The sequence below is a fragment of the Crocuta crocuta genome, unplaced genomic scaffold, assembly GCF_008692635.1.
Source record: "Crocuta crocuta isolate KB4526 unplaced genomic scaffold, BGI_CrCroc_1.0 scaffold431, whole genome shotgun sequence".
NCBI classification, from domain to species: domain Eukaryota; kingdom Metazoa; phylum Chordata; class Mammalia; order Carnivora; family Hyaenidae; genus Crocuta; species Crocuta crocuta.
Window position 1 is genome coordinate 2,292,478 of NW_027528859.1, and position 25,386 is coordinate 2,317,863.

The 25,386-nt window shown below is 40.5% G+C and overlaps 1 protein-coding gene across 6 annotated transcripts in view; it reads left to right on the forward strand.

The window, feature by feature from the left end:
* The first annotated feature begins 1,186 nt into the window (after window positions 1-1,186).
* Window positions 1,187-25,386, forward strand: part of TRMO (tRNA methyltransferase O) — a 43,951-nt gene continuing 19,751 nt past the window's right edge. For 3 of the 6 annotated variants that reach the window (XM_077756117.1, XM_077756119.1, XM_077756118.1), the window contains exons 1-5: window positions 1,188-1,398; window positions 5,336-5,510; window positions 8,033-8,190; window positions 11,252-11,914; window positions 14,986-15,241. In XM_077756117.1, coding sequence (XP_077612243.1) covers window positions 1,323-1,398; window positions 5,336-5,510; window positions 8,033-8,190; window positions 11,252-11,914; window positions 14,986-15,241 — 1,328 coding nt within the window. In that variant the 5' untranslated portion in view covers window positions 1,188-1,322. Of the gene's footprint in view, window positions 1,399-5,335; window positions 5,511-8,032; window positions 8,191-11,251; window positions 11,915-14,985; window positions 17,934-25,386 lie in introns of those variants that run through there. The other 3 variants (XM_077756120.1, XM_077756122.1, XM_077756121.1) reach the window with 3 other exon arrangements.

Here is a 25,386-nt window from a genome sequence, read left to right on the forward strand (position 1 = left end):
TTTCATTTTCCACACTAGTCTGTCCACAAATTAAGCAAGACTATCACTTTCAATACCACCATCTAGTGGCAAACGCAGCTATTACCATGCCAGTTTCACAGAGTATATATAGCTTAATGTTCTCAAACTTGTTTCTGCAGCCACACAGATTAACAGCATTTCTGCTGGAAACAGATAAATGGCATTCTTTTCCAAATTTTCATGGACAGAGGACCGAACACACATTTATGAATGTGATCAATTTTAAGTGTGTGTGTGTGTGTGTGTGTGTGTGTGTTTTAAACCACAACCTTCTCTTTAAGCCTTTGGCTCCTGCTGGGTATTTTCTACTAGTGATCTATTATTCCATAATACATGAAAAGGTTTAGCGACAGCTTTTCACGGTTGTGCGTTTAAAATCTATGGATTTGCATGCTTTTGAATATTTGTTCTACCCCCCACCACAAACAGGATAAAAAAGCCCAGATACAGAATTACATACACAGAGAAACTTGATATAGGTGAGAGATGACGTTACAATTAAGTAGGGAAAAGGATAGTATCGCTGCAAGGATAACTGGTCATCGCATGGGATGAAAACGTGATTCTTGTTGGCCTTTTTCAGAGCTGTCCAGAAACAACGATTACAATCTCTCCCAGGTACATGGCATTTGACTCTCAATTTCATTCTCGCTTCAATAATTCCCGCAAAGTACCGAGTACAAAAAAAGTCCCCACTTATCCCCTATTCCAGTGCGAGGCTCCCCATCCATTAGACTTTAAATAAGGTTTACTTGGGGTTCCTTGCTGACAATATATCGTTTATATTGTGGAAAAATTGAGTATACAGAAGTATAATCATCTGTGCATTCCTACCACGAATTTCTAACATTTCCTAACATCCGATAATTACGCTAATGTGGTAACTGCATATATCTCCACCCTTTTTTAAAAATCAGTGTCATTCGTTGGAGACGTAGGTTGTTTATTAATATTTCGAGAGAGACATCTTAGTGTGTATATCGTCATCGAATGTCCCCACTGGCAAGCACTGGAACTCGCAGTCGCTGACTGGCGGGGAATCGCAGCGGGTCCGCTACAGCCAAGGGACGCCGGGACCCGGGAAAGGAACTGAGGCCGGGCAATGGTTTCAGCGCGCCAACCGAAGCCTTACAGGGTCCACCAGCGCCATCCGCAGTGAGCTCGCCACCGCCCCTCCCCGCGCATGCGCCGGGCCCCAAACCCGCACCGCTCGCCAGCGCGGCTTCTGCGCAGGCACTAGGCTCGGACACCGGAAGCGGAAAGTCTGTCGAGTCGGGTCGACACCTCGGGATAAAGTAGCCATGCGCGTCTTGGAGGAGATTGGGCCTGAGGCCACAGCGACCCCGTGCGGGTGCGTGAAACCGGCTTTGGAAACAGGTAACTTTTAAGAGACCGGCGGTTCCGCACCCCAAAGAGGTCTAGGCGCAGGCCTTCGACTTTAGTGCAGAGAGGGACGTAAAATGCGAGAACTTGAACCGAAGTGCGTCATTGCGCTTCTTGCAGAGCCACGGATCACGTGCACCAGCGACCACGTGATTTTGACGAGGCGAGCAGGATGATGTCATCTCTCGATCTGTTCTTGGTAGCTGTGGTTGGCGTGGTCTAGGCATGATGGCTGGGAACAGCCACGTGCGGGGTAAAGGCCTTTCTCTCCGGGAGTTCTTGCTCCTGTGGGAGAGAGGATGTGAACGCTGGGAACTAATGAATAACCGCAAAAGAGAGGCATCCTGTGCTGTAGGAAGTGAGGAGGGAGACGGGAAAGTTCCAGGGCACAGAGACGGGAAACCTTTTTAAACTGGGCCTGGAAGGATGGGCGTAGGTTTATTTTCTTTTCATCATAGAGAGCAGAATATAACTTTTAGAAATTAGAAGAAGCCAATGGAAGAAAATCAAAGCCACCATCATCCAGGGAAACCACTTATAATATCTTGGTGCCTACCTACCATACTTCCTTCAGTGCATGCACGCGAGAAAAATGAATTGATACGTGACCCCACTGTTTTATAACTTCTTTGTAAAACTTAAGCTTCATATAAGCCTGTGACCATTAATAATTTTAAGGGATTGCACATTATTTTGCTTTAGAGGTGTGTTGTAACTAACAGTTCCCTATTGCTGGGCATTTAGGGTACTGCTAGTTTTCATTGTTCTGAAGAAAGTTCTTAACACTAAAGTCTTTGTGCATGTTACAAATGTTTAACTTAGATGAAACTTGCTAAAAGTACTGCTACTTGGTCAGAGGTTGTGCTCATTTAAAAAAGCTGGTGTACAGTGCCAAGTTACGGGTCTAATGTTTTGACAGGCAGGAAGGAGCAGGGCTCAGAGATCTACACANTAAAGTCTGTTAATGGTGAAAAGTGGAAAGTTTAGAGGGTAGCGAGGTGCCTAAAGTAGCTCAGTTGGTGGAGCTTCTGAATCTTGATTTTGGCTTAGGACATGATCTCATGGTTGGTGAGTTGGAGCCCTCTATTGGGGNCACCCTCTCTCAAAATAAATAAATTAAAAAAAGAGGGTAGCAGACAATTAAGGAACGCAGAGTCTAGAGGATTGGTGTATTTTAACCCGGGGAGGGACCTGTGTTGGGGACATGAATTACAGTAAGGGTAATTTAAAAGTCCAGGCAAGTTGTCAACACCAGAATTACCTTGTGTACAGAAACTCTGCATTAATAACTTGTTGGTTTTTCTTTTATTACACAATTAATGCAGTTATTAATATTGTTAAAAACGAGGGCAAGGTCTAAGTAAGAGCTTTGAAAACTACTCTTTGCTGAGCACTTGGTGTTATACTAGGTGCTTTAAATATTTTCCCATGATTTTGAAATATTGTGAGATTCTTCACAACTATTAATTACACTATGATAAGAGTTCTTGTTTCTTTTACCCTAACTTAACTCAGTGTCTGGCAATTGTATACACCTGGGAAGTGTTTGTTAAACAAATGAAAACTGGGCACAGGGACCCCCAACTTATTAGGTTCGGGGTGGTTTTTTGGCCATTTTTCTTTATGACATTTTAATGGAACACCAGGACTTGTTTGGCCTCAGTTTCTTCATCTTTAAGGTGTTTACTGTCTTTATTCCACAGGAACATGGATATGAATAAACAAAAGAAGGCCTATGTACATACTTGGAAAAAAAATTAAAGCCCTCAAAAACATACACAGTACGGAAGTGTCTTAGAATCATAATATTGAGAGAAGAAAAAATAAGTCTGAGAAGATAACAGTTTAATACCAGTTTTTATAGAGTTAAAAGACAGAATAAATGAAACATTATCTAGGCATGCATTTGCATGTGAAAAAGTTATATTTTAAAAAGTTGCATTAAAAAAAAGTGAGTGATAATGACCCCATTTAGGTACTTGTTTATCTCAGCAGGAAAGGATGGATGTGCCCTAGGAGAAAATTAACATAAAAAGATAACAATTTGTTGGTAAAGCTCTCGTTCTTGAGATGGGTAGTGAGTACACAAATTTCATAATATGCTCAATTAGTCATGTGTTACATATAATATTTTATATGTAGCCAATACTATAGTTGTGATAAGTGAAAAGAAGTGAAAGGTGCTATGAGGGACAATACCAGACCTACAATCTCACCACCTGTGCTGGTGATGGAAGCTGGAAATAAAATGATGGTCTAGAGGGTCTTTATATCATCTCTTAAAAGAAGCTAGTAAAGCTTTCATGAACTGTAAAAAAATAGTTATTTGTAAATTAGTCATGGATACCTTGGACTTTAAACCTATGTTGATACTGCCTAGCCAAGTTTCCTTCTTTTGAAAAGAGTTGCTACTTAGGGAAACAAAAGGGGGGGGGGGTCTGATTATTGTAAAAATTTCAAATATTACACAAATTACAAAGTCAAATATAAAAATAATCCAAAAATCTCACTATCCATTTTACATGTTATCACATCCATTTTACCAGAATGTTAACATTTTCGTGACTATCCTTCCAAATGGCTTTCTCAGCATACATGTACATATTAAATAGGTGAGTGTATAAACAATCTTTCATAAATGGGATTATGTTCTTTCGCTTTTTAACTTTCTATTTTAATCAGGTTAGACTTAAACAATCCTTTTTCCCATGTAACATGAATTTTTTGAGTATCTACCCCCTTGCATGCAATATAGACAGTGAACACCATAGTAAACAAGAGAACAACTCCTGCCCATAGGGAACTTCCATTCTAAACGGGCAGAGAGCTACTGGACAAGCCTAACCTGAAATCTACCCTGTGTCTAGACATTTTAGTAGTATGATCCCATGCACTCCCTTTATTGTGTAAACTACTTTGTTTCGTATGTTCTGTTTTTAATTGAATGCATTCCTGTTAGGACATGTTTTCCTCACTATCCAAAAGAAGAGCATTCTTATGAAATGTTTGATAAGCTGAAATGACATAATGCAGAGTAGTTACCATTAATTTATATGGGAAACATTTAGATGGAAAATACTTGAGCATTCCCCAATGCAAAAAATAATCTCTCTTAGGCTTTTTTGTTACCTTAGAACACATCTTGCTAGTGGATGCACAAAATAAATCAAGATAACCACAGATGCTCACAAAGTTCAAAGATCTGGTGTCTTAATGCTGAGATGCTGAGTAGTTCCTGGGGAAAGACCTGGGTGGGGCTGATCTCACAGCTTGAGGTGCACCCTCCCTGCATCTGTAACAGCTCTCTGCAAAATAAATACTGAACAGTATTTTCATTTCTTGCTTTTTGGTAAAAGCAGACATTAGATATCTTTTGATTAGCAAAAGCAGGTACTAATGTAGGTCTGTCGTAAATGCTCAGTGGCTTAATGCAGACTTTTGAAAGCAAGTGGATACCTGTATACAACCTCTGTCTCTTTATCTTTCATTGTTCTTTGCCTTATCTTTCCTACTCCAGCCAAACAAACTAGCTTGTTCCTGCATGTGCTGGAAGTTAAAGTTCTCATTTAACTTTGTGTGTGTTATTCCCTCTGTTGTAAATACCATTTTAGCCCTGACCAGTCGCACACCTTAGTAAATGGTATCATAGAATTTGATTTATGGTCACAGTAGAACATTTAAAAATGCTTCCTGTCTTTTTTTCTTAGACCTGCACTCTTTCTGGTGCATCATCCAAAGGGATATAATAATGTATATGTAATAATGAGGATATTTATATGTATTCATGATACTATATGAATCATTTTTAATAGTTGCATTAACACTTGGTAGATGTTAAAACTATGAAATCAGTACATTAAAGAAAACATGTTTTCCTACATCTTTATTTGATATTTTGACTAATGATTTCCTACCTGATTTTCTTCTGTAGGGAATCTTTTAACTGAGCCAGTTGGCTACTTGGAATCATGTTTCTCAGCCAAGAATGGTACTCCAAGGCAGCCATCTGTTTGTAGCCTTTCGCGGGCTTGTTTGAGAATTCGAAAGAGCATCTTTAATAATCCTGAACATTCCTTGATGGGCTTAGAACAGTTTTCTCATGTTTGGTAAGTTGTCTTATAGTTAGAAGTGGTTCTTTGGGCCAGAACTTGCCCTTGAGTAAAGTCCTCCAGTTGAAGGCAGTCTTGGAGTCTGCCATCCAGACCATCCTTCCTATTGCAAGGAATTCCCGTACCATATTCTCGCACGTAATTGTCTGTATAACCTGGGCAACCTCAGGGAAGCTTGGAATCCACGGGGCAGGGAGGGGAGCATGATCCATTTGCAGTTGGTTCTGACTGTGATAAATGCCTTCTGTTGAGCTGAATTCTACAGACCTTCTTGATTCTGCCTGTGGGTACCTATTGTCTTCTGGACCAGGGGTCAGCAAGCTATAGCCCGTGGACCAAATCTATCTCCCACCTATCTTTGTAAATAAGTTTATGGGAACACAACCACTCCCATTCATGTATGCATTGTGTGTAGCTGCTTTTGTGGTGTAGCGGCAGAGTTGAATAGTTACAACAGAGACTTTTTGGCCTGCAGACCCTCAAATGTTTACTGTTTGACTCTTACAGAAAAACTTTGCAGACTCTGCTCTAGACCCATGAAGAATTAGGTCTGTTCTTCCTCAAAGACAAAAGAGCTTTAGAAATCTGGATACTTTAAATAATAAAGTATTACCTATATTAGGACCTGTGTTATACTGGTGTTACTGTCACTTGGAATTCTGTGTCTGTCCATTCTTCTCACTCCAGCGTCACCAGTATGGCTTGGTCTAATTTTACGGTGAAGAACTAAAATTAGGTATTTATTCTGAAATGGTTTATTTTTCATATTAATTTGGAGATATGAATAGAGTAAAAACATAAGTGTCTGACCTAGTTTGTATGATGTTGGTTGAATTAATTAAGTTAAAAACATTGCTGATTTTTAAAAAAATAGGTCTGGAGCTATATAAAGAGATTTCTCTGTATCCCTCCTATTTTTCTCTTCTCTCGTCCTCACCCCTTTACACTCTTCAGAGATTATTACTGTTAACAGCTTGGTGTGTATCCTACCAGACCTTTTCCTTTTTTAATACACATAGAAGCATATACATACACATTGGGAGTGGGTGTTTGTTTTAAACAATGGAATATGTTTTCTTCGTTTAACAGTATGTATCATGACAGTACATAGAGATTTATCCTTTTCGCTTTGATGGAAAATATAGGTATACCAGGAATAGACCACTCTCTTGCTAATGGGTAGTTATTTTGGTATTACAGTAATGCTGTAACAAACCTTCTTAGACACAATTCTTGACACTTGTCTATTTTTACAAATAGGATATCAGAAACGGATATATTGATGGAGGAGGGCACTTGTTGGGATGAGCACTGGGTGTTATATGGAAATCAACTTGACAATAAATTATGAAAGAAAAAAATGGATATATTGAGCCAGCAGGGGTGCATATTTATAATTTTGGAGAGCTATTGCCAAGTTGCACTTTAAAAAGCTTAACATATATCAGAGATGTATAAAAATGACCTTTTCCTCTACGTTCGTGCTGATGCTATATGTTACCAGCTTTTTTACATTTTTGCCTGACAGGGAAAAACAGGATTTTATTTTTCAGTTCAGTTTCTGAATTAGTAGGTTCAACATCTTTTCTTATGGGTTGCTGCTATTTCTTACTCTTCTGTGAATTGTCTTTTCATGTTCTTTGCTTAATTTCTTATAATGAGTTGTTCTTTTCTTTGTGATATTTAGGAACAGGTTATATACCACAGATATTAACCCAATGTCCATTTTACAGATAGTAAACATTTTTTCCTGAGATGACGTTGTGTAGTCATAAATTTAAGGATCTAATAAATTCGAATCTGTTATTTCTTTTCATGGCTTCCTGCTTTTGTGTCTTGTTTAGGAAGAACTAGTCAAGTTATTTAACATTTCTGAGCCTCAGTTTCCTCATTCTTTTTTTTTTTTTAAGACATGCTTTTTTTGTTTTAGTGTTTTATTTATTTTTGAGAGAGACAGACAGAATGTGAGTTGGGGAGGGACAGAGAGAGAGGGAGACACAGAATTAAAGTGGGTTCCAGGCTCTGAGCTAGCTGTTAGCACAGAGCCCCATGTGGGTTTGAACCCATGAACCGTGAGGTCATGACCTGAGCCAAAGTATGACACTTAACTGACTGAGCCACCCAGGTGCCCCATAATTTTCTTATTCTTAAAATGGGGATAAATTACAAATCTTATGCTTGTTTAGAGAATTATGAAATGAGTATAAAATTGTCTAGCATACTGCCTGGCAAACAGCAGACATTTACTCCATAAATTTTGCTTATTTAGGCCCTTGAGAAACATTTTTTAAGTTCCTACCATATGCCAATAATTGTGTTAGAGGCACGGATATGGAGATGAAACTCTGCTTCCCTTCAGGGAATAAGAATGGTGTTTTTTCCCCCATCGATTACATTTTAATACCATTAAGAACATTCGTTCATTTCTAATTTGTGGAGTTAAAGATTTTTCCCCTCAAATAATTATGATACACTAATTTGTGTTCTGTTTTTACTCTGGTTTTGTTTGTTTTCAATAGGATTTTGTTTGTTTTTCACAAGAATGGTCATTTGAGCTGTAAGGCAAAAGTGCAGCCTCCTAGGCTGAATGGCGCAAAGACTGGAGTTTTCTCCACTAGGAGCCCTCATCGTCCCAATGCAATAGGATTGACTCTGGCCAAGCTGGAAAAGGTAGAAGGTAACACATTTCCTTCCTACTTTGATCTTTTTATCCCTACCCAAAAGATGTGTTCTAAAGCCAATGTAGTATTGACCACTACCTGTTATTCAGATGAGTACCAAGCGTGCTAGCACCTGAGAACTGCCAGACATTGAAGACGACAATGACGCAAAGAATGTTACACTTAGAAATCAGTGCTCGTAGGATGCTCAGAGTCTGATTATATTATCACATATGTCAGGAGCTATTATGTTATTTTAAAATAATGAAAGATTCCATAATTTTCTCTGACTTGGAATACATTAAATACAAAACTATTCAAAAATAATTGGTCACTTTCAGAATTAATACAAGTGACTGGTTGTATGTGGAGATATGGTAAACACATAGGGTGGTGCTGTGTTAATTCTTCCTTGCACCTTTGAAGAAGTGGACATGCATCGTGGCTGTAGTACAGCTCTTAACTCTCATGTGTGGCAAAGGCTTTGTGATGAATCTCACTTTAACATTTAATACCTGCCAGATTGTGGAAGTTCCTGTGTAGAATATCATATTAGTTTTAACTCTGTGTTCATATGTAGCTTAGTTACTGGACCATACATTTTTTGGAAGCATCCTATTCTTTTTTTATTATTATTATTAAAGTATAAATGACATACTTTGTTAGTTTCAAGTGTATAATATAATTCAATATTTATATACATTGTGAAGTGATCATCCTAATAAGTCTACCATTTGTCACCATACAGAATTACAAAAATGCTTTTCTTATGATGTGAACTTCCAAGATCTACTGTCAGCAACTTTAAAATATATAGTACAGTATTATTGACTGTAGTCACCATGCTGTACATTACATCTCCCTGACTTATTTATTTTACAGTTGGAAGTTTGTACCTCTTGATCTGTTTCAGCCATTTCACCCATCTCCCTACCCTCTTTTCTCTGGCAGCCACCAATTTATTCTCTGTATTTTTGAGTTTTGGTGTGTATCTTTGTTTTGTTTGTTAGTAAAGCATTCTGTTCTTGAGTCACTCTGACCTAATAAGCACATTTGTCAGAGAGGCAAAAGATGAAATAGGTAGACTGGAAGTCAGGAGACCATTCCGGGCCTTAGTTTGCTTGTCTGTAAAATGGGCTGAGGAGCAGTCTCTGGAACTCCGTAGTATTTTTTTAGGATCTTATGAGACAAAAGCTCTTAAGAGTAGTTTTTAGGCTGCACAGTATTAAATAGGTAAGACCAGTTATTTTGTTTTTTTCCCAAGAACTTGAACTTCCTCCCCTGGATTGTATTCAGCTAGGCCTTATGTAGGTTTTCCAGGAATATTCTGTAGCCAGTTCAACTTGAGCTTTATCAATTTGTGATGGCTAGCCAGCTTGGGTAGTAGTACTGGAATATTTGTGATCATTCATGCAACCCACACATATTTTCTGAGCATTATACATGTGCCAGGCATTGTCCTAGGTGCTAAGGGTATAGTGGCAAACAAATCAGATAAAAATCCCTACACTGCAGAAGAACTTAAAATTTTAACATGGGAGACCAAATTAGAAATGTAAAAGGCAAATACAGTAGCACCGTAGACATTCTTTTTTTTCTTTTTTTTTAGACATTCTTAACAAATGTTATGGTGACTACTAGTATTTGTGTGGTGCTTTACAGTTTGTAAAGAGGGTTCATGTTATGTTCCGTGTCTCTTTGAGTTTGATAGGGTAGCAGTCTTCTATGGATGAAGGAACCGAGGCTCTTTGATGTTTGATAATTTTCCTAATGGCATCCAGCCAAGTGATTGACTCTAAATCCCATGCATTTTTACCTATGCTGCAATGTCTTTCTTCCTTCTGCAGACATTGTTAGGCATAATCCATCACTTAGGAAGTCCAAAGTCCTCGTTCCAAAGTTGCAGGCTCATTCACAGTGAGCATGTTGTAGAAATCAGTGTCCTTTGTTGGTCATGTTTTTCTTAAATGGAGATAGATTCTTAAATGGAATGTGATCACATGCAATTGTTTTATTCTCATCTGGCCAGTTTCTCAAGGATCATGTTAGTAGGCTCTGCACCAGTAGCAGGAACTGGACATGCGACTGTATAAGTGAGATAACAAAAGACCAGTCCTTAATATTTGGTAGTGGTGACTTATGTTCTGCTTAATTGTTTGAGTATTAGGCTTCTATTGCTCTGTAACAAAGTACCACACACTTATCAGTTTAAACATTTATTATCTCTGGAATATTTTTGCGTTTCATAATAATTAGAAGTATATGAACAGCTTAGCCAGTCCTCTGCTTAGAGTCTTAACCAGGCTGCAAATAAGGTGTCATCTGGGATAAGTTCTTACCTGGAGGCTCAGCTCTGGAAGAATTTGCTCCTGGGCTCACTCATGTTGTTGGCAGGATTCACTTCCTTATGGTTGTGGGATCGAGAGCCCCAATTTCTTGCTGGTTGTTGCCAGGTGGCTGCCTTCAGCTCCTAGAGGCTCCTGCAGTGCCTTGCCACATGGGCTTTCCCCGTGTGGCTGCGTGCTTCATCAGGCCTACGAGGAGAGTATCTCCAGCGAATCTGCTAGCAGGCACAGGAGCCAGACAATGTAACATAGTCACCAGAGTGATATCAGGTCACACTCAAAGATACATTGAGGACTCTGCTGTGCCTGGAACAGAGTTTAGAAGCCCCAGTGATGCAAAGATGAGTCAGCGCTCAAGGGCCTACTGTCCAGAGAGACTCTAACTAGGTCATTGCCAGACCATGTGAAAATAGCTGTAGTAGAGGTTTGTACATAGGCCTCTCTGTGGAACCCAGAGGAAAGAACGCTTCTGTCCAGAAGAGCCAGAAAGACTTTGTAGACGAGATGTTATAAAAGAGCCTTAAAGAGCATGTAGGAGTTTGACAAGTAAAGAAGAGGATGGGTTTCCAGGTAGGATGAAAAGGGTGTATCAGTACCAGGTATCAAAGAGCCTGGCGTGTAAGAGAATTGTGAGTAAGCTTGGTGAGGCATAAGGAGATGGTGTTAGTTTTTAATTGTTTGCACTATTCTTCATTGTTACTATCTCTAAGAGGAGGTGTTTTTCACGTTATAGGTGGCGCCATCTACCTTTCCGGAATTGACATGATTCATGGCACACCTGTCCTGGACATAAAGCCCTACATAGCTGAGTATGACTCGCCACAAAACTTGATTGAACCTCTACAGGACTTTAATTTACAGAATACGCAACATAAGCATCCAAACTTGTCCCAGTCTGGTGGCAAGACTGACAGCTGTGACCAGCAGCAGCTCTCAAGGTGTGATAAGCCACCGCCCTGTAGCCACCCTAAGGAGAAACTTAAATGTCCCGAAGATAGAACTTCAGGAGAAAACTATATGAAACGGGACAACTCATCAAAAATCCGGCGAAACTCCCCTAAGCATGGAGAGAGAGTGGGAGATTTGGGTGTCAAATCCACAAGTGATCAGAGTCCGAGCGTGGCTGAAGAGCAAATTGGCCCATATTTCCTGGAGAAGAGCTTTTCAGAGGAAGATACAGCAAGGAGGCTAAGGAGAGGGAAAGAAGCAGTAATTGCACCAGGAAGTAGTGCAGAGGTCCAGCGTGGGGCCCTTCGCTGCCCGCCCAGGACTGATGCAGCCTGCTGCAGCGTGGTCCCTGCCTGGGTGAGAGAGGCCCCCGTGGCCACCCTGGATGTGCGGTTTACTCCTCATGCAGAGATGGATCTTGAGCACCTCAGTTCAGGAGGTGAGCCAGGTACTTTCTGTTCCTTACTTCTTGGTGAGAGCTTTAGTCAAATTTGGTATTTCTGAGGGCAGTCATACAGCATATTTGTCAGGATGGCTGGTCATAGAAATGTAGGAGTATAAAATAATATTTGGGCAACACCACCATCTGATGACTTCCGTTCAGCCACTTTGTTCAGTACAGTGAGTCCCAGACACTCAGTAAAGTGTTTCTGAGAATGGCTGCTGCCTCATGAGGTGGCTCGTGATTTAAGGCCTCTTATCAGTCTGTTAGAGTAGTCCCTGGAGTTTTCAGACTCCAGAAACTAAATTGTGCTTATTCTATACTTACGTCAATTAACGTGTTTTTATCTGTTTTACTGTCTGACTAGAGAAATATCCCATCTTATTCTATCAGGTGGCTGATAGCTCTACCTCTGGCACAGAGCCCAAGAGTGAGAGGGAAAGTCTCGTAGCACAGTAATTGTTCCCATAAAGTCCCAGCACTAAAGACATAACCCTTTACTGTAGAAGAGAGGCCACAGGGCTTTTATGTGGAGCTTGTTTACTTTAATACCTGGTTTTTAGCAAACATTGCAATCTGGTTTCCCCAGTCCACAGCAGATCCCAAGCAGCAATCTAGAGTGAAGGAAGGGGCTGTTAAGAGGTGGCTACAGTGATCCCAGTAAGAAGTAGCCAGTTAAGTTGCTAAGGGTATGTCCGATTTCATCTGCCACTCCAGGTGTGTTTCTCATTCTTTCCAAATGCTTTGTGCTTAAACAAAGCATTTGATTATTAAATTGACCTCTTTATTTAAAAAGTTCTGTCTATGGCGCGCCTGGGTAGCTCAGTTGGTTAAGCATTTGGCTCTTGATTTCGACTTGGGTCATGATCTCATGAGCACAGAGCCTGCTTGGGATATTCTCTACCCACCATGTGTCTCTGCCCCTCTCATGCTTACTCTCTCTCTCAAAATAAATGAACAAAAAAACTTAAAAAAAATTCTGTTTATGAAAATTGTTTCATCATTGTATACAGTTGATGGGAGGAGGAAGGTCAGTTTTAAAAGGATTTTGTGATAGAACGAAGAAAGCAGTGCTGCCTAGAAGATACTTTCTATATATACTTACCCTTTGATAAGCCTGCAGTTATCAGTGAATGCTTCATACTTGGGAAAGTTTTATCTTTTTCAAACTATAGTGCTATGTGTCTTGAGAGGTTACAATATGCCTTACTGTTTTATTTTTTTACTTAAAATTTTTTTTAATGTTTTATTTATTTCTGAGAGAGGAAGACAGCATGAACAGGGGAGGGTCAGAGAGAGAGGGAGGTACAGAAGTTGAAACAGGCTCCAGGCTCTGAGCTGGCTGTCAGCACAGAGCCCGACATGGGGCTCGAACCCACGAACCGCGAGATCATGACCTGAGCCTAAGTCGAACGTTTAACCGACTGAGCCACCCAGGTGCCCCTATGCTTTACTGTTTTAAAAAATCATTAAAAAGAGAAATTGTGAAATGTAACAAGGATTGATTTAGAACAGAATTTGGAGCCAGTACAGAAATAAGAAATGACCTCAGGAAGTTTATAGTCTAGAAAAGAGAAAACATTGAATGGCACTGGTGTGTGTGTGTGTGTGTGTGTGTGTGTGTGTGTGTGGTGGGGGGAGGTGGGATTGGTGCTGGAATGGAGTGCTGTGGACACATGAGGCAGAGAAGGATTGTGACCTGGGAAGCAGAGAGGAAATCTGGGAAGGCTTCCTGGAGGAAAAAGTGTTTGAACTAAACTTGGAAGGTTTAGTAGGCAGAGAAGTGAGATGGCAGATGAACAACCAAAGGCCTGGAGCTTTTGCCAGTTACACTGTTACTAAAGAGTGTGATGTTTTGGAAGCTCCTCTTTTTTGAGTGGGCTTGGAGTACTTTTATGAGCCATGCAATGAAAGAATCTTAGCACTGCATAATTGGTCCTTGTTTTTTTTGTTTGTTTGTTTTTAAGGATTCTATGTGATCAGCAGTTGAATTGGTTGGTCCTTGGTTTTTCACCAAAAATTGAAATTCATGGCTTTACTTACAAACTTACTTATTAGATATAGCCCAGAGTGATTTTTGCCTGTTGTCTAAAAATTGAATTTACTTTCAGAAGAATAAAGATCTACCACTACTCCAGACAATATTTTGAACAGGGTCAGCACCCTTCCTTCCTTCCTGGAAGGGCCCAGCCTTCATTTGGATATATGTTATATTGTAGCTATTAAAAGTTAAGTCACAGTTAATTTTTTATTTAACTTTTGTACATACTGTATTTTTAAAAATTAGAATACATCCACAATTAGATAAATGTAGGAAGTTTTGCCACTTGCCAGGTACACAACTGTTTACCTGAAATATAAACCTGGGTGGCATGGGGTGGCCTGTTCCCTAATGATGGTGTTCAACTTTCTCAGTGTACCTGTTTTGTCATGTCCTTGTTCCTTAGGGAATGTGGTGTTACTTTTTTTTTTTAATGTTTATTTTTAAGAGAGAGAGTGCAAGCACGACAGGGGCAGAGAGAAGGGGACAGAGGATCCAAACCAGGCTCTGTGCTGACAGTAGCAAGCCCAGTGTGGGCTCAAACTTGGGAACTGCGAGATCATGACCTGAACTGAAGTCGGACATTCAACCGACTGAGCCGCCCAGGCGCCCTTGTGGTGTTACTTTTAAGTGGAGCTGTGACCCCAGCTGTCTGAGGCACCCTCTCTTACCTGTAGCTGGAGCTCTGTGTACATGCGGGTTTAGTCCTCTCTCTTGTGGCTCTCTGAGAATGCTGGAACTGCCCGTGCATTTCCCTGACCATGCTGCCTTTCTGAGAAAATGACAAGGAATTGAATTAGAGTCTATGTTGAGCATAGAAGATTTTGTTTAGCAAATGAAAGTTGGGAGCATGCATAAGTTTAATACTAGCAAATATACTTGAAAGTGACATTCTCTGTAATGACTGAATAGATTTCCAAACCCAGTTCATTTCAAGTGATAGTCAAGGAACCAACCAAACTCCACATTAAAGTTCGCTGTAATGAAATTTGACCAGCATGGTGTTCAGCATTAAGTTGTATTCTTCTCATTGCAGATGGCAGTCAGTCTTCATTTAAATATTTTCAATCAGTAGAGGAAGCAAGGCATGCCATTGAGGCTGTGTTGTCAGCTGACCCTCGGTCTGTATATCGACGGAAGCTCTGCCAGGACCGCCTTTTCTACTTTACTGTAGACATAGCGCATGTCACTTGCTGGTTTGGTGATGGCTTTGCAGAGGTTCTAAGGATCAAGCCAGCTTCAGAGCCTGTTCAAATGACTGACCCTACAGAGTCCTTGGTGTCTATGGGATCGTAAGTAGCCTCTATCATGTGTTTAAGACAGCCTAATTGACTTTGGATGTGGCTGTTGGATTATCTGTATAAGCTGACGATGTGCTCTCTTTGCAAAAAGAAGCAACACTTTGTTATCTCATTGCTTTGATTGATTTGGGATGTTCAGAATATTTATTTGAAATTTGTATTTTAATAAAGTGAAAGATGTAAAATTTAGAGAAATTGCCATACGCTTTTCAATTAGTTAATATTGAAGAATCCAAAAGTGATGATGTGTCAGTGAGTTCTCAAAGAAGTTGATTGTTCTTGACACTTGGTAAAACTGGGCAGAGATCATTCTAGCAGGAACTCACAAGCTAAGGGGATCTGTTCAACAATTCATATTGGTTTTCTTGTCTGGAATAGCTTGACCCCCTATTTTTTTCTAAGTCAAACTGAGTTAACGGTGTTTTAGGAAACAGAAAATAAGTGGTTATAAAGAACGTTAGAGATTAAACCCCTGTGTATCAGAGACTTTGACCCATACACATAGTTATATATGTAGCATGTGTGTATTTAATCCTGATTCTAAAATAGGGACTCTGAGGTTTCTCTGGATGTCTTGGACCCAGAAGTCCAAGAAAATAACTTAATTACTGGCTTATTTCTTACTTATTCCATGAGTATTTGCTGAAAAGCTACCGTGGGTTAAGTTTTGGTGATAAAAGGAGGTAAAAACAAGACGCAGCTCTTGTTGCAAGTCATAGTTAGGAGAGGAAGAAGACATAAGCACATTAACTTATTACAGTTAGATAAATATAGTAATTAAGTTTGTACATGGTTCCTGTGCAGCACCACGTAGGAAGCGGTTGTAGGAATATATTGCCTATAGGTGGTGTTAACGATGTTGATCCCAGATAACTGAAGATTTATGATCTGCATAGCCAAATTAGACACCTGTCAACATGACAAGCTTTCCTAATCACAACTGTAAATCTTAATAGCTGATTGATCATGGTTTTGAAATGAGCCCTGCTGCCTGTAGATACTTGCACAGAGTCATTTGTGGCTGATGACACTGCACTCTTGAGCCAGACTGAATTGCCTTTGAGGTCACTTAGAACCTCTTGGGGAAGTATCTTTAATTTGATTTTTAAAAGCACTTTATTTTGAGAAAATTACAGATTCACAGGAAGTTGCAAAAATAGTATAGAAGCCACGTGTACCCTTCACCTAGCTGCTTCCCGTAGTAACATCTTACATAAACTGTAGTATAATGATAAAACCAGGAGGTTGACATTGGTATAATCTACCCTTTATTTTGGATTTTGATGCCTTTTCTCTTAAAATTATTTTGAGATTAAATCAGGGCTTGAGGCACAGAATGTTGATATTTAATATTGAAAAAATAGTGTGAGGATGGTAACAACCAGCCTTCTAGCAAGAGGACTGTTCAGTTGTTTGAGACTTTAATATAATTCTCAGGAATATGTATGATAGTGCTCATTATTAAAATGCTCTTCCTTTCTAGGAGATAAAGTCTGTTCTCTTAGAGCCACTGACTAGTGGGGCCACATAACATAAGGCCAGTAGCGCCCTTGTCTTAGCCTGTCAGATATCATCTGGCTCCCTGCCCCTCAGTCCTGTGTCTTGGCTGAGCCACCCTCATTTCCTTCAGCTCCTTCCCATGTAACATGATGTTAAGCCTCTCCCCACCCCGATCTTTGAATCCCCCGTGTGAGCTTTTGTCTCCAGGTATGTATTTTCAGTGTTCTGTTGTCAGGAAATTTGGATCTCCAAGTCACAAACTTCCATCCTTCAGAAGAGAAATAGTTTGAAGTAAGTCTTATATTCCTTTTCATTGTGGGAACTTCTCCAGAAGAAAGAGGTACAAGGCTGTTATCTACCTTAAATTTTAGATTTGCTGTTTGGTGCCTGTAGGGGGAGCCCTTGATAACTGATTATTTTCATTTCACTAGCCTGGAGATAAATTCCAGTTGTTCGAGCTGTTTAGGTAATTTTGACTTTCCGCCCACTTACCCCAGCTTTCCTGAACAGTAATTTCCACAAGAAATACTGATACTTGTCTATCACTTCTAGGAAGAGATTAGAGGATGTGTGCCATTTATTAAATTTTTTTTTTAATTTTTATAATTTTTTAAAAAATTTATTTCTGAGAGAGAGAGAGACAGGGTGAGCAGGGGAGGGTCAGAGAGAGAGGGAGACACAGAATCTGAAGCAGGCTTCAGGCTCTGAGCTAGCTGTCAGCACAGAGCCCGATGTAGGGCTCGAACCCACGAACTGTGAGATCATGACCTGAGCCAAAGTCGGACGCTTAACCAACTGAGCTACCCAGGTACCCCTAAATGTTTAAATCATAGCTTGGCTTAAGGGCTAGCATGGGTTATTTCAGCATGTGGAGGCTGTTCACAACCACACAGACTCATTAGCCAAACCCATGAGCTTGCATATACATGGTATTCATGCTCTTAATGTATTTGTGACTTTTTTCTTTGAAGGGGTCTTTTCTTTGAGAAGAAAATGGAGTTAAAGGTACAAATCAACCTCTTGTTGATAGTTTTCTTTTTGTGATAGGGTCCCAAAGAAGGTAGATGAAGACTCAATAATAATGAAATCTGTATCAGTTACTAAACATCTATCGTGTCCTTGGCACCAGGCTACATGCTTTTCATACATTGAGCAGAGGTTAAGTAACATGCTTAAGCTCACACAGCTGGTTAGCCATGCACTGAAGATTTCAGCCCATCCAGTCTGGCCCCAGAGTTGGCTTCCTTCCCAGCATGGCTCTGCTGCCTCCCACTTGCAGATGCAGATGCTCAGCAAACCCTGCTGGTTTATTTGAGGGTCAGCAATTTCATGTGCTTAGTTAAGTGTAGGACACTTAGAGTGATGTTCATGGGAATCCAACCACTAAATTAAGAATGGGGAGGAATGAGAGTAGAAATGCCCATTCCAGATCTCTGTAGGACCTCCTGGGAAGCAGCATGGGAGATGTGGAGAACGCTGAGTTTGGCCTCAGAAACTTCAAGTGCTGTTTTCTGCTCTGCCCTGTGCAAGCTTTGTGACCTAGAGCAGATCACTACACCCACCTCCAAAACTCCACCCTCTTCAGAGTTGTTCCGAGGATAATGCTTGGGGAAGTATTTTCTGAACTCTTCAGTGGTCTACAAACTTAGGTAATATTTTTATTGTGCCTGTTAATATTGACACCCTTTCTGGCTTACCTGCCTGGATAAGCAGACTCAAGGGAACCAAGTGGTCCTTAAAATACAATGTGTGTGGATGGCCTCTGTTTTCTGTTTTTATTACAGGGGTTTTTTTTTGTTTTTTTTTTTTTAGTAAGTAGACTTCACACTCAGCATGGAGCCCAACACAGGGCTTGAACTCATGACCCTGGGATTAAGATCTGAGCTGAGATCAAGAGTTGGACACTTAACTGACTGAGCCACCCAGGTTCCCCCAGAATTTTTTTAAAGGACTCCCGTTAGCAAGTTATAGGATATTTTGGTAAGGGAGGTATCACAAAATGCCCTACCTTAAGGAGCCAGGTGACATTAAGCCACATGCCCAGGGCAGTGTCTACCTTCCACCTGGCCTTCCCTTCTGGGATTGCACATGAGCCTTCCCTACCTGTGTGTGCAGTCAGCAGGTCAACCCCTTTCTCACACATGATCCTCTCCAGTGTCCTTTCTCTTCTACCTTCTTTCCTGATTCCAGCCCAGATACTTCAGGAAAATCTCTATATTTCTTTGCTTTTTCCTTTTCCTTTCTGTTCAAGTTTTTATTTAAGTTCTAGTTAATTAACATGTATGGCAAATTTGGTTTCAGGTGTAGAATTTAGTGATTCATCACTTACATATCTGCATTTCTTTTATAAGAAAATAAAATTATAGTCATGGTATAAAATGATTAAGGTAAGTTTTACCTCTTTGACAAAGAAGAAGCAAGTCATAAGGATTAAAGCTCAATGAAATATAACAGGGTTTTTTGTTATTGTTCAGATAAGGCCCCGGGGGCACCTGGGTGGCTCAGTCAGTTAAGGTTCGACTCTTGATTTCAACTCAGATCATGGTCTCACAGTTTGGGAGTTTGAGCTCCGTGTCGGGCTCTGTGCTGACAGCTGTGCAGAGCTTGCTTGGGATTCTGTCTTCCTTTCTCTCTGGCCTTCCCCTGCCTGCACGTGGCCTTCTCTCTTTCAAAAATAAATAAACATTAAAAAATAATAATAAGTCTCTCAATGTAGGTAGTCACCAAATGACTCTCCAGCATCCGCTCTCTTCTACTCTGCCCCTTCTCCACCTTTGTAGGTTCTAGCGGGTGCAACTCAGAGAATTCAAGGTTTAGGTCAGTGCATGTGACCGTGAACAGGGCCAAGAAAAGCCTTTTTGATGTACGCAGGAGGTAAAAATTCAGTGATCCACTCTGTTTTTTGATGGAGGGGGCCGCTTGTCCAGTGAACTCTCACATCACACTAACCAGTCAGTTTTGAGTCGATGTGTGTTTGTGTTGTGCTGACAAAAAAGGGAGGATTGGATGTACTGTAGTGTCCTCTCCTCCCAGCTGCTGCTGGGCAGCTCACCTGAGAGTCCTGTTCAGGTTCTTCGCTAAATCATGCAATGCAAGATACATGAACCTTTTTTATTCAGTGTTAACAGGTTTTATTTTAAAAATTTACCCACATGCTAAACACTGCAGAACAGTCTAATAATTCTTCACATTGGTAGAGAGATTACGGTTTACAAAGCAATTTGAAGTATATTCTCTTTAGGCATCTTAGCAACCCATTGTGGGTCAGTTTAGCTTCTGAGAGCTAAGTTTGGTACCTAACTGCTATTTACAACGGGGGTCAGCAAACTATAATCCGAAGGCCAGGTTTGGCTCACATCCTGTTTTTATATAACAGCCTAAGTAAGAGCTAAGAGTGGTCTTTACATTTTAAAAAGATTGTAAACAAAAACAAAACAAGAAGATGTGACAGAGACTGTGGCCTGCAGAGCTGAAAATACTTATTGTTTGGCCCAAATTAAGTTTTGGGGCTATTACGTGCTTCTACATCAGGGATTATCTATGTTTTTGAAAGGATCTAGTCATACAGCCATGTGAGAAAACTTACAAATATGACATAAATACCATGTATGTTTTAAAATATTCTATTTATATGCATAAAATGAAGTTCCATGTTTACACACATGTAGAACGTTTCTGGAGGGATAAATAAAAATATGCCAACAGTGGTTGTCTCTGAGGATTGGTCTCTGGGAGCTCATTGGGGAAGGAAACTCATTCTCTTCAGTATGTTGTGGGCTTTTTCTAATCATGAATACACATTATTTTTATACGTGGAGCATAAGGAGAGTAAAATGTCCTAACTTAAGTAAGTTAGATTTATACAGCTAAACACATAACTGTATGACCCGCTCCCGCCCCCAAATCTGGTAAATGCAGGTACAGACATTTTTACTTTTTCCTGGAGCATCACATATGGATCACAAAACCAGAAACCGCCCAGGTCACACATCAGCTGTGGAGCTGAGCCACTTTGGGGCAGGCAAACTGGCGGAACCTGGACAGCTTGTCCCCAAGGGTACACTGACGTCTTTTGTTCTTCCAGAGACAGGGTTTTGGATAAGGCATTGTGCCTCTAGGCACCTGTGTGGATGCTGTTGCTGGCATAGAGCTAAGCCATGGTGAGCACCTTAACCCAGCACTCACCAAGCCTGCGCACTTCATCCAGTCTGGACTATGGGATAGGTCTCTGCTTGTAGGATCCATTCACTCGTCAGCTCCACCCACTGTCTCTGTCTACATGTTTTATTTAGTGAGCTCACAGACTGACTGGTGGGGATTGCTCTTCCTGCGTCCCCAGAGCTGGCCCTTACTCACTGTCAGAATGGAAGCTCGGTCAGCAAGAAAGGAGAAGCTTGGAGCTGGGGATCAGCTGTGCCCACTGGGTAAGGGCGCTGTGCTGAGGTGGAGATGGGGCAGAGTAGGAGGAGGGGCAGGCTGGCCTGTTGGCAGGTGGCAGAGCAGAGCCATTCTGGGTCAGGAATGGAGTAGGGTTGTCAACTTATTTGGAGGCTCAGGCTCTGCCTGGGTTGGGGTGGAGTTGAGGTCTGGGAGAACTGGCAGAGCCAAGGCAGAACCGAGTCCCAGAGGGGTGAGGCAGGTTATCCAGGGGACCTCAGGGACCCGTGATATCAGGACCGCTTGACTCCTATCAGGACTCCCTGCCTGGGAGTCTCTCTCTGTCTCCCTGCCCTTGCCCAACTCGCTCGCATTTTTTCTCTCCCTAAATAAGTAAATAAACTAAAAAAAACAAAACAAAACAAAACCCTTTAATAATAATAAAAAAAGAACAACTGATTTTTCTTAGTTCTTTGCCTAATGTCCTATCTTTGCCAAGATAAAAGGTCACATTGAAAGATACCTTTAATATAGTCAGACAACATGAGTATAGAGTGCTTGCAAATGACTGTAAAGGGAAAACAGTTGACATAAAATTAGTGACGCCAAGCACAGAATAGCCCCTGGGTCATGAGGTGGGAGGAGCTTGGTCGGCAGGGCTTACCCCTCTCCTCTTCCTCTGGGGAACCCTTGTACTGCCACGTGAACAAGCCCAGGTTAACCGGCTGGATGATTCTCTAGTTATGCCCGAGTCCCAGCTGACACTGAACTCGTCACCACACATACAAATGAAGTTTGTCCCTACATCGCCTAGATCTGAGTTGTCCTAGACCAGAAAAAGTGCCCAGCCAATACATAGAAACAGGGAAAATGTTATTTCAAGCACAAATTTTAGGGTAATTTGTTACAAAGCAAAAGCTAGCTTCTGTATGTGTACCACAGTCTTGAGGGGACCAGAAGAAAGCTGATTTATCTAACAGGAGGGATTAACATGAAAAAAGTCCCAAGATGCTGAAAGGGTCTTTACAGTAGTATAGATTTTTGTGATAATAATAATGAAAGAGCAGATAAATAATGGAAAGATACTACTATTTTTTCCATTGTACATATGAGCAAACTGAGGCTCAAAGACATTTAATTACTTTATAAGACCACATAGCTAGGAAGGGGGAAGACTTAGTAGAGAAAACCTGAGTCAAACTGCAAAACCAGCATTCCTTTTTTTTTAAGGCCACACATGGCTGCTGCTGCTGCTTTTTTTTTTTTTTTTTAATGTTTTATTTATTTCTAGGGGAGAGAGAGAGACAGCGTGAGCAGGGGAGGGTCAGAGAGAGAGGGAGTCACAGACTCTGAAACAGGCTCCAGGCTCCGAGCTGGCAGTCAGCACAGAGCCCGACGCGGGGCTCAAACTGACGAACCGTGAGATCATTACCTAAGCGAAAGTCGGACGCTTAACCGACTAAGCCACCCAGGCTCCCCAAAACTAGCATTCTTAGATACTGACGTCTTAAATACTGAGAGAATCTACAAATGACAATTCCATTAGAAAAATGAAAAAGCCAGAAAACCAAACTGAAACAGAGTTTACCACCTCTCTGGAATCACATCTCTGATTTCTGGATAAATATAGAGTGAACCCATGCATTTGTTTCTGTTGCCTGCTAAAATCCCAATAAATGAAAGCAAAAAAAGAAAATAAGCCCAAATAAGCAGAAGAAGGAAAATAATAAAGGTAAAAGCAGAAATCAATGAAATAGGAAACAAAAAAGAGGAAAACCTAAAGCTGGTTCTTTCAGATCAAAAATTTGATAAACTTCTGGCCAGACTGATTAGAAAAAAAAGAAGACAATGGGGCTGTCTCTCTCTCTCTCTCCTAGAAATAAATAAAACATTAAAATAATTAAAAAAAATAAAGAAGACACCAATTAATAATATCAGGAATGAGAGGTGACACCTCTATAGATTCTTCAGATTATTTTTTTTTAATTTTTTTTTTAATGTTTTATTTTATTTCTAGGAGAGAGAGAGACAGACAGCGTGAGCAGGGGAGGGTCAGAGAGAGAGGGAGTCACAGACTGAAACAGGCTCCAGGCTCCGAGCTGGCAGTCAGCACAGAGCCCGACGCGGGGCTCGAACCCACGAACCGCGAGATCATGACCTAAGCGAAAGTCGGACGCTTAACCGACTAAGCCACCCAGGCGCCCCTTTTCAGATTATTTAAATGGAATATTATGAACTTTATGTCAATACATTTTAAATGAAATGAACAAAAAATATGAAAGCTACCAAGTAGCAATCTGCTTAACAAAGAATAACCCTTCTATCAAACTGAAATTATAATTAAAAACCTTCTCACACAGAAAACTTCAGGTGCTGAGGGCTTCACTGGTGAATTCTATCAAATGTTTAAGGAAGAAAAATTCTAAAAAAAAATATGAAAGGGAATATTTTTCAACTCGTTTTGTGAGCCCCAAATTACTTTGATACCAAAACCAAACAAAACTATTACAAGAAATAAAACTACAGCCAATATCTCTCATGAATATAGTTGCCAAAAGTTCTAAACAAATTTTTAGAAAATTTAATCCAACAATATATTAAGGGATAATACATCATGACTGGGTAAGATTCATCTCAGGAATATGGGGTTGGTGTAACATTTTAAACAAGCAATCAATGTAATTCACCATATTTACAAACTAAGAAAAAAGATGGTTTCAGTAGATGCAGAAAAACATTTGACCAAATCTAATATCCATTCCTGGTTCAAAACAAAAACAAAAACAAAAAACCCCCTCAAAACTAAGAATAGAAGGGAAGTTCCTCAGTTTGACAAAAGGGCATCTATAAAACACCCGCAGCCCACATCATAATGCTGAAGGGCTGAATGTTTTCCACTCTTGAGATCAGAACGAGGTATCTATACATACCACTTCTATTCAATATTGTACTGGAGGAACTAAATGCAGTAAGGCAAGAAAAAGGAAAGGCATACAGATCAAAAAGAAGAAATATAATTTTCCTTATTTACAGAAAACACATCTATGAAGGAAACTCTAAGTCAACAAAAAAAGCCACTAGAGCTAATAAGTGAGTTTAACAAAGTCATGGAATATAAGGTCAAAAAACAAAAATAAATTTTATCTCTATAAGCCATGAGCAATTAGAAGTTTAAATAAAAATACCATTTAGATAAAATTACAAAATACATAGGGATAAAATGTTTTGAATTATGTGTAATGTCTGTACACAAAATTATAGGACACTGCTGAGGGATATTGAAGAAATGGAGATATCTACAAGGTTTGTGAGTCAGAAGACACAGTATCATTAAGGGTCAACTCCTCCAATTGATTTAAAGATTGAAGGAAATGAAGTAGGCTGGCTACCTAAGGCAAGGGGCACTTCAGTGGGAAAGCCCTGAGGCTGGCTCTGCAGCCTACCTCCAATATGAGCCTCAATCCATCAGCAATCTGCTCTTTAAGGCTTGCCTGTTCCATATCTTGGGCAGCCAACATTTGGAGTGTGGGGGCAATACTTGGTCACTGAAGCCCCTTGACTACTTGTTCAGTTTCTGAGCATCTCTCAGTTCACTGATTCTCAGAACATCTTCCACTTGTGACATCGGAGCTGGAGTCTTCTTGGACTTCACTATCTCTCTGGACTATTTGACCCTTGAAGGAATCCCTAATTTAATCTCCAGTAGCTTTTTCCTAAAGTGGAAACTCCAAGGAGATACTCTGTTCTGCGGTGATTCCCTCCAAATACTCTTCCTCTGTTCTCTGCCTCTGGGACACTGCTTCTCCAAGGTAGGAGTCTGATGGTATACAACTCCACTCACAGGTTGTATCCTGCCATCATTTGACTGGGAGTGACTCTGGACTGCCTTTCTTGTCCCCCGTACAGTCACATTGTGCCACGATTTGTCTATGATGGGTGAAAGTTTGTCTTCTCCTTGGACTGGAGGTCTTGTGTGAACCATGACCAACATCTCAGGACCTTCTGTCTTCCTTGCTCACAGCTGAGAGGGCAGGGAAAGAAATATTCAGGGAATTTTTTTGTGATCAGCTTGTCTCCTGACTTGCCCAATGGTTTCTTTCAAAAATTTTTAATGTTTTATTTATTTCTGAGAGAGACAGCATGAGCAGCAGAGGGTCAGAGAGAGGGGGAGATACAGAATCCAAAACAGGCTCCAGGCTCTGAGCTGTCAGCACAGCTGACGTGGGGCTCGAACCCACGAACTGTGAGATCATGATCTG